This window comes from Berghia stephanieae, chromosome 1 (genome assembly GCF_034508935.2).
Source record: "Berghia stephanieae isolate SIO BIC M18660-M18661 chromosome 1, UCSD_Bste_1.3, whole genome shotgun sequence".
Classification (NCBI taxonomy): Eukaryota; Metazoa; Mollusca; class Gastropoda; order Nudibranchia; family Aeolidiidae; genus Berghia; species Berghia stephanieae.
In genome coordinates, this window is record NC_088360.1 from 25,840,753 (window position 1) to 25,850,752 (window position 10,000).

The 10,000-nt window shown below is 37.1% G+C and overlaps 1 protein-coding gene across 1 annotated transcript in view; it reads left to right on the forward strand.

Annotated features, from left to right (window-relative positions):
• The window catches only part of LOC144971013 (protein FAM135A-like), a 62,398-nt gene that overhangs the window by 27,884 nt on the left and 24,514 nt on the right, over positions 1-10,000 (forward strand). Inside the window, exon 2 of the mRNA XM_078911305.1 lies at positions 1-56. This exon is cut by the window's left edge and continues 26 nt beyond it. Within this exon, the coding sequence (XP_078767431.1) occupies positions 1-56 (56 nt within the window). The remainder of the gene's footprint in view (positions 57-10,000) is intronic.

Genomic DNA, 10,000 nt, shown 5'->3' on the forward strand with positions numbered 1-10,000 from the left:
ATTGAATTTTCCGTGGAGCTGACTAGGTTCTACAACGTGGACCTTTTTCAGAGAGGGTGAGTTGTGACAAGTTTTGTCAAGGTAATAATGAATCATGGTTGCATGGTATGGCAGCAGGCCAATCTTGATTGATGTAATAAGTAAATTGTTGTTATTTGTACTTGTATTGGCGACGACTGAAAGGTCAAGGATACTGTCCGTCCCGTCCCACAGTGCGTAACTTGGTGATTTATCAAAGATGTACGTCCTTACCTACTCCTTGTTGGCTGGAAAATGTCAATATTCTTCTTCTTCTTCTGCTTCTTCTTCTTCTTCTTCTTCTTCTTCTTCTTCTTCTTCTTCTTCTTCTTCTTCTTCTTCTTCTTCTTCTTCTTCTTCTTCTTCTTCTTCTTCTTCTCTTCTTCTTCTTCTTCTTCTTCTTCTTCTTCTTCTTCTTCTTCTTCTTCTTCTTCTTCTTCTTTCTTCTTCTTCTTCTTCTTCTTCTTCTTCTTCTTCTTCTTCTTCTTCTTCTTCTTCTTCTTCTTCTTCTTCTCTTCTTCTTCTTCTTCTTCTCCATCTCTTCTTCTTCTCTTCTTCTTCTTCCATCCTCTCTCGTCCTCCTCTTTCTCCTCCTCTCTCCAGACCTGCTCTTCATCCTCCTCATCTCCGAGAAAAATAGATAGTTCGATTGATCGAAGGATATATATATATATATATATATATATATATATATATATATATATATATATATATATATATATATATATATTATAGTTGATTATAGTTGAGTTATGAAATTAACAGGGATTTTTTAAACATAATTGATCTCAATATATCCCGCTGGGAGGGTCAGGAGCCCGAAAGATTTTTATTTGTTTGTTTCTGTAATGTTACGTTACATAAGTCGCATTTACGGCTCTGTGGTCTTGCGATGTGTCACTCGTCTTCGAACCGTTAAGTTCCAGGTTTGAGTCCTGCGCAAAGTTGAATCCTTTAAAAAGGCTCTTTACTCATAATATTCTCTCACCGTACCTAGGTGTAGAACGAGTACACATAGCCGTTAACAGCATTGTTTCTTTCGAGATAAATCTTAACACTGCGTGGGGTTCCTGTTCTCCCATAGTGGGCAGGGAGGTGCTTGCTGTGTCTTCTATCCCCCTGTATCTGTTTTCTAGTTGCTTTCTGTCTTTGTCTTGGAATGAGATTACTTAGTTTTGTCCTGACCCTGACCGGAGTCCTTGGCTGGGAGGGAAACAGTCAAATGTGTAGTTTTGGGAGATGATATTTTTTTCCTTGTAAATCATCTCTCTGTTATGTACTGTTATTTTTTTTATTTTTAACATATGATTTGTAAACATTTGAGTGTATTCCTCTTAGTGGGTTCTTGTGCTTGTGTCTGGGTGAAACATTTAGGTGATCTCAAACTAAGTACTTTGATTGTGTGCTCTTGGAATATACATCTGATCCCTATTTGTTCCCAGTTCCCCTTTGTCTTCCTTTTTCCTGGGTGCTTTAATTGTAATTCTAGAACTTTTTAATATCCCATTTTCTTCCTTTTTACTGTCGCTGATATGACCTTAATGTGTTGCCAGCGCCGTAAAACCCTTTTAAAAAAACAACAACCACCCCCCCCCCCCATAAATCTTAAAACGTGTCTTGTCTGGTCATGTTAGTTTAAATATTGTCGATGGACCCCACGTAAAGAGCTTTGAGCAGGTTTGGAGATTATTGCTGTATATAGATAGATTGCCATCCGGAAGTATAACGGACCAACACACAAAACTGTGTGTAACCATGATCGTTTATAGTCAGAATAATATAGTTCAGTGAGCACTACTCATAAACGCGGACGGCGAAAAACAATAACAATGACCCGAATGACGTCATCTTCGAACTATCTATCAATGCCCCAGTTTACCTTCTATACTCTTCCCATTTATTTGGTTGTTGTTTTCTTTACTTTAACATCGTGTTCAAAATGAATCTATCGAATTATTTATAGACAAACGCTTAACAATCATTTGATTTTATCGACTCAACTGCTGCTCTTGTAATTATACAATCTTGTTTTAACTTGGCATCTAAAAATCTATAAAAGATAAACCATTTAAATTTGACGTTTGGGGAGTGTGTTGGAGGCGTGGGGAGGGGATGGGGGGTATTGTATAGAGTGGGGAACGAGGGTTTTACTTTTCCGTTTTTTGAGGTATGGGAGGTTGATGGGTGATAGGTGGCTTGGTGAGTTGTTGATGAATGAATGGATGGAGAGGGGAAGGGAAGGACGGATGGAGCGTTAGAGAAAGAGAGAAAGAAAGAAAACAAGAAAGTTAGAGAGAGAGAGAGAGAGAGAGAGAGAGAGAGAGAGACGAGAGAGAGAGAGACGAGAGAGATAGATAGATAGAGAGAGAGAGAGAGATATTTAGTTCACCTTCATCATCATAAGCTTTATTACCGGAATTATCATCTGTGTACCTTATTCAAGTCAATGATAATAAATACCCACCAGGTAAAATCAATAACCTCTACCAATAGTACCCCCCCCCCCATCCCCCCATCTCAAACACCCACCTTATATCTCCCCTCTCCCATCCCATAAACACACTCAATCACACTAGCTCTGTCGAATATTGATGCTATGCGTTTTGGTAAAATACTCGCCTGTTCTGCCTACCAGATGAATCGTAGCGACACAGGAATCTTGCAAATGTTAAATAACTGCACATGTCATGACTGCTAGAAGAACTGACAACAAGCCGGCCAGTTAATCTGTTGAACAAACTTTTTATTCAAGCCTAAAATGAAACTATAATGGACAATATTCTCTGAATTTACAAACAAATTTTTTTTTTTAAATCGAGCTCTTATATAGCGCAATATCCACTAAATGTGCTCAAAGCGCTTTACAAGGGGTTCCTGGTCAACAGCAAATATATAACATGTAGGACGAGACATGACGCCTGTTAGGCGATATTACAATTTTTCGGACAAAGACAATGCTGTTAACGGCCAGGTACTCATTTTACACCTGAGTAAGGTGAGAGAATGTGAGTAAAGAGCCTTTTCCAAGGACTCAACTATGCGCCGAGCGCGAGGCTCGAACCCAGGACCTTCCGATCCGAAAGCGAGTGTCATACCACAAGACCACATAGCCGCACTGAGACAAAAGACAAGTTTCATATGTCATCACCCTGTAGAAGATGAAAATTACTTTCAAGAGAAGTTTATGAACAGATACACAATATAAGAAAACTCGGTTGTTGTTGTTTTTTTTTTAATCCCATACTAAAAATTCATAATTCCTTTCACCAATGTTGGGTTCATCTTTCATAACCCTAAGTGTAAAAGAAAACTCAAGCCGCTCGGAAGACATTCGGATTTCTAAGTACACTTTGGAAAGTTCAAATTTCAGTAGAATTTAGATACATGTACTGGAATCTATATTGGATTTGAACTTGAAAGAATTATGTTTTATTTTTTTTGTCTTTGTTTCCAAACCATGAATTAAATATAATATTTGATATTTAAAGAATGCATGCTAGATCCATTTCATTTTCTATTTGGTTCTTCGTCCGCGTTCCAATACCATGTTCGTATCAATTCTTCTGTATTTCAAAGCACTGGTCCGTGCCATCTCTGGCTGTCCCAAGTCTTCCTGGTTCGTGTCCCAAGTCTTCCTGGTTCGTGTCCCAAGTCTTCCTGGTTCGTGTCCCAAGTCTTCCTGGTTCGTGTCCCAAGTCTTCCTGGTTCGTGTCCCAAGTCTTCCTGCTTCGTGTCCCAAGTCTTCCTGGTTCGTGTCCCAAGTCTTCCTGCTGTTATCTCTGTTGTGTCCCAAGTCTTCCTGCTTCGTGTCCCAAGTCTTCCTGCTTCGTGTCCCAAGTCTTCCTGCTTCGTGTCCCAATTCTCCCTGACTTGTTCCAAATTTTCCCATTTTAAATTCCGATTCAAAATCGATTAAATTGACACACCTTTCAAACATTTCCAGTGAGAGCTAACGCTTGAATCAATCTTGTAGAAGTTAAATACCGTAATCATAATTATACTTGAAATGTTTATAAATAACTCCCTTTATAAAAACATTGAGCACTATTATTTCATTGTTTTTGTTTTTATAATTGAAATATATATACAGATTATATATATATATATATATATATATATATATATATATATATATATATATATATATATATATATATATATATATATATATATATAGAGAGAGAGAGAGAGAGAGAGAGAGAGAGAGAGAGAGATTATATATTCCTATTTCAATTGCTGTCATTTCAAAATCATATTCTCCCCCCCCCCCCCTACTCTCTCTCTCTCTCTCTTTCTCTCACTCACCTTCTGTCTCTCTCTCTCTTTCTCTCTCTCTCTCTCTCTCTCTCTCTCTCTCTCTCTCTCTCTCTCTCTCTTAATTATTTTCCCCTTATGCTTAAAACAAACAGGTTTATTATATTACGAGACATTTTGATTCAATCAGGGTGCTTCAAGCCTTCGAAGGTCTTGGAGTGCGTCGGTTATTATTTGTTTTGCTTAATCTTTTTTTTTCTGACGTCATTTCCGGTAGTCATGCAATTCTTTCACATTTTCTCATACACGAAACTTTGTGACCCACCACGTTAATTGGGTATTATGTTTGGAATAATCTTGTTGGAGAGAAAGGAGTTTCTAGAGAATTTCAAAATGATCACATCTAGGAAATTTGAAGTTTGTCAAAATTTAAGCAGCAAAACTCACCTTCCTCAAATTTATTTTAACTCAGTTTAAAAAAAAAAATATGTAAATTTAGCGTAAAACTCGACGTATCCTTATATTCAGGCCTGATAACCCAAATTGTTCTGGGCTCATTGTTGTAATGGAAATTCTCTCACTCTCACACCAACGGAACATATTGTCCATTACAGCAATGTTAAATCTGAATCTGAATGTTACTCGAAGTCGACTCAATTCTGAGTACATATTTGTATCAAGTGCGGAGAGAGTTGTTGAGTGTGACAGCCCTTGTTGGTGTTTAGGCTGAAGAATTTTGATGACCTTTGCTTGAAGAGAGCGTTCCAGTCTTTGATAGTACGGGTTGCAAATATTTGAAGATCTTTGAGTTTGTAGATGGGTGTTTTAGTGTTTTTGAGTGGGTTTTTCTTCGAATGCGTGAATTCCGTTGTTTGTCTAGTACTGGTGAGGAGGTGGCCGTCATTTTGTTTGTAATTTTGAACATAAAGAGTCCGTCGTTGTTCTTTCCGTCTGTCTTATAAGGGATCCATCCAAGTTTTGTGATCATGTCTGATACGCTGCTATAGGGACCGTAGTCCCTAGACACATCTTGCAGCACAGCGCTGGGCAGCTTCAATTCCTCTTATATCCGATTGTAGGTGTGGGTCCCAAACTGTACAGGAATCATAATTGCATTCTGTTTTCAGACCTGCAAATTTGTGCATGTCAGTAAAATTAAATTTTAAACGTTAGGTCTTCTTATGCACCTCACATATTTTCTCGTAAGCGACAAGTTTCACATTGTACTATAATTTCAGCAAAATAGTATCGACACAGAATCAAATGAAGGATTTTACACACTATCGTATCTGCCAAAAAAAAAAAAAAATTAATTAAAATCCGAAATCATTATTTATATTTTTTTCTTATATTCACTTCTTTCTGGTTATTTTGTAAAGTACATATCTACACAATGTATAACATAATCCATATTTCATATTATATCATTAAAATGTCCAAATGTCACTTTCAAGATAGTAAAAAAGTGTACAGTATGAAAATCAAATGTTATATTTCGATATTTTCTTGGTTTGAGACTTCGCACAAATCTATGTTTGATACATTGTGTCGCAAATTCTTGGTTTGAGACTCGCAATCCAGGTTGAGACTTCGCAAATCCAGGTTTGAGACTTCGCAAATCCAGGTTTGAGACTTCCAAATCCCAGGTTTGAGACTTCGCAAATCCCAGGTTTGAGACCTCAATCCAGTTGGACTTCGCAAATCCCAGGTTTGAGACTTCGCAAATCCCAGGTTTTAGACTTCGCAAATCCCAGGTTTGAGACTTCCCAAATCCCAGGTTTGAGACTTCGTAAATCCCAGGTTTGAGACTTCGTAAATCCCAGGTTTGAGACTTCGTAAATCCCAGGTTTGAGACTTCGTAAATCCCAGGTTTGAGACTTCCCAAATCCCAGGTTTGAGACTTCCCAAATCCCAGGTTTGAGACTTCCCAAATCCCAGGTTTGAGACTTCCCAAATCCCAGGTTTGAGACTTCCCAAATCCCAGGTTTGAGACTTCCCAAATCCCAGGTTTGAGACTTCCCAAATCCCAGGTTTGAGACTTCCCAAATCCCAGGTTTGAGACTTCCCAAATCCCAGGTTTGAGACTTCCCAAATCCCAGGTTTGAGAGGTTTATTCATTTATTTATTTAAAAAAGATTATTTTTGCCAAGATGACGGTCATTTGAATCGATCGATATAGATCTAGTTTGATGGACGCCTTTTCTGGCCAAAATTCTAAATACGTCTTTTTTTTCACAGTACATGTGGCAGGGCAGCTATCAGCTCAAATCGTAAAACAACCCATCTTTGTTTATCAAATTGTCTTTTCTTGTTTGTTTCTTTCTGGGGTTTAAAAAAATATAATTAAATTAAATTAATTTGTCAGGGCGTTCGGCTCTCAAGTTATTTATCGTGACATCAATGATATCTTGGTGCTGTAATTAACTCTACGTGATAATCATCATCCGACAGTCATTGCCGACATCATCATCATCATCATCATCATCATCATCATCATCATCATCATCATCATCGTCGTCGTCGTCGTCGTCGTCGTCACCATCATCATCGTCATCACTACCACCACATAATACATCAGGCTCCTTTTAATAGTCGAGCACTCTAAAGATTTGCTCATGGTTATCTGGTGAAATAAATAGATAATGAGAGATAGATTGAGAGAGAGAGAGAGAGAGAGAGAGAGAGAGAGAGAGAGAGAGATAAATAGATAGATAGATAGATAGATAGAGAGAGAGAGAGAGAGAGAGAGAGAGAGAGAGAGAGAGAGAGAGAGAGAGAGAGAGAGACTAAAATGTATAGGAGGAATCGTTTCTGAAACTGACTTGAAATGCGGAAGTAAATTTGATATCCAGAAATATAATATAATATAAATTTATTATCATTTCTTAGTTTTCAGGTCTTTGTTACTTTGTATTATAACACTGGCCTTCGGGCTGGTAGATTCCTGGTTCTGGGTGGGGTTCCCGACCTCTCATAATGGGCAGGTAGATACTTGCTGTGTCGTCTATCCCCCTGTATCTGGTTTCAAATTGCTCTCTGTCTTTGTCTTGGAATGAGATTTCTTAGTTTTTTTCCCTGAACTTGGCCGGATTCCTTGGCTGTGAGGGAAACAGTCGAATGTATAGTTATAGTTTTGGGAGATGGTATTGTTTTCCTTGTAAATCCCTGTTATGTACTATTTTTTTAAATAATTTTTTTTTTATGATTTGTTAACATTTGAGTGTATACCTTTTAGTGGGATCTAGTACTGGTTTCTGGGTGAGGCTTTTAGGTGATCTCAAACTAAGTACACTGATACTGCGTTCTTGGAATCTACACCTGTTTCCTATTTGAACCTTTCTCCTTTGTCTTACTTTTTTCCTCAAGTCCTTTTAAGAGTACATCTAGAATCTTTTTACTATCTAATTTCCTTCCGTTTTACTGACGCTGATATGACCTAAAAACAGATTCCTGGTTCGAATCCCACTCTGAGCGGTGCAAAGTTGTGTCCTTTGAGTAGTAGCTCTTTACTCACATCCTCCTTCCGTACTAAGGTGTAAAATAAGTACCTGGCCGGTAACAGCATGGTCTCGATCGAAAAAAAAAATAATTGTATTATCTCTTTACAGCTGTAGCATGTCTCGTCTTATGTTAAATGCTGTCGTTCTTGGGACCCCTCGTAAAGCACCTTGATCGCATATGGTGGATAAATGTCTTTTTAAAATTTGAGACCTGACGAATACATTTCGTAAAGTTATGGCCTGACACTGACCAAAAAATGACGTCAAAATGCCAGTCTTCTGCCACAAAAGAAATCAAGTCGGTGAGTTGTATTCAATAGTTCAGCCAATGAAATAACTTGTTTTCATGAGCTCTACTAACGACAACTCACTAGGCGGTGCAAAAACCAAATAATGACGTCAAACTGCCAGTCCTTTTGGATTTCAGGCTATAGATAGTATGCGCTTGGCTAAGAAGCTCATAACATTGCCATCCGGAAGTATAATGGACCAACACACAAAACTGTGTGTATCCATGAACGTTTATAGTCAGGTTAATATAATTCAGTGAGCATTACTCATAAACGCGGATGGCAAAAAACAATAACAAAGACCTGAGTGACGTCATCTTCGAGCTATCCATAACATAACGATGGCTACGCTCAGATACGGTAAACGTTAGATTGTTTTCGATCGATGTGGCATCAGAACCTCTCTCCATCGTTAATTAAATCCTATTTGTCTTAAGTCTATAATTTTATCGATCACTTTACGAGTCATCTTCAATAGATTATCGATATTTCTGATCGATTTACGATTGACAGACAAGCCAAGTGAAATTCACCCCGGGTGAAAGAATTATAAAATTTTCCCATTATCTATCTGTTTTCTAACTTGCTTTCTGTCTTTGTCTTGTTATGAAATTACTTGGTTTTGTCATGGGGGAACCCGTCAAATGTATAGAATTAGTGTTTGGAGATGATAGTTTTTCTTCTTTGTAAACACATAGTTTTGTGTTGTTTTGAACATCATTGCTAGGCATTTGAGTGTATTCCTCCTAGTTGGATCCTGTTCTTGTCTGGATGAGACTTAGAAAATCTCAAATCAAGAACATTTATTCTGTGCTTTTAACATCTTTATCTGTTCCCTATTATTTGAACCATTCCTATTTGTCTTACCCTTTCTTGTGTTTTTTTACTTGTAAATCTGGTATTTTTCGATTATCCCATATTCTTCCTTTTTACTGGCGCTGAAATGATCTTAATATATTGCGAGCGTCGTAACCCCCCCCACCCAAAAAAAAAAACAAAAAAACAAAACAAAACAAAAAAAAAAAGAAACAAACAAACAAACAAACAAACAAACCCAAAAAAACACCAACAACAAACAAGCAAACAAACAAAGCAAACAAACAAAATATTAACCGGTACTTACAATTGAACTGTCGCCCAACTTATAAAACTAAAGTTCAGAGGAATGTCATTATTGAAAAGAGTGACGTCAGTTTTGATATGACACTCAAAATACTTTAAAATTTCTTCATTTTGGTCAGAAATTCACTTTTCTTCTTGCTTATTCCAATATAATACAAGTGTCTCGTTCTGTAGGCCAGGCACAGTGAGACATAATAATAATAATAATAATAATAATAATAATAATAATAATAATAATAATAATAATAATAATAATAATAATAATAATAATAATAATAATAATTATTATTATTATTATTATTATTATTATTATTATTATTATTATTATTATTATTATTATTATTATTATTATTATTATTATTAAAAAATTTAAACGCTGATAATTGTTGGGCGCTAATCGATGCGATACGATATCGGTTTCCGCATTTTACTACATAATACGGAGAATTTTATACGCGTCCGATTTAGGAAAAAAAATTCTGCTCGAAATGGCATTGCACAACGCATCGAACATGGTTGAACCGTGTGCACTCGCTGACTGATCGTTCATGCTTAATAATAAAAATCCCTATTATTAGGTGGGGCTGGACGTCATTAGGGTATCAAATATCGTCTAGATTTTTGTTTTGTTTACCCGGGTACTTGCAAATGTCGAATATTGCCCAATCGCGTTACCTCGTCTACGGAACAAGCCTCTCATTGACGGGATGGGGGCACGCATACCTGTATCGCCAACCTCCTCTTAAATCGATTCTCCTGTCTGTTTGTGTGTCATTTGATGTCAAAAGAGAGTACTTCAGTACGAATGTGATAAGA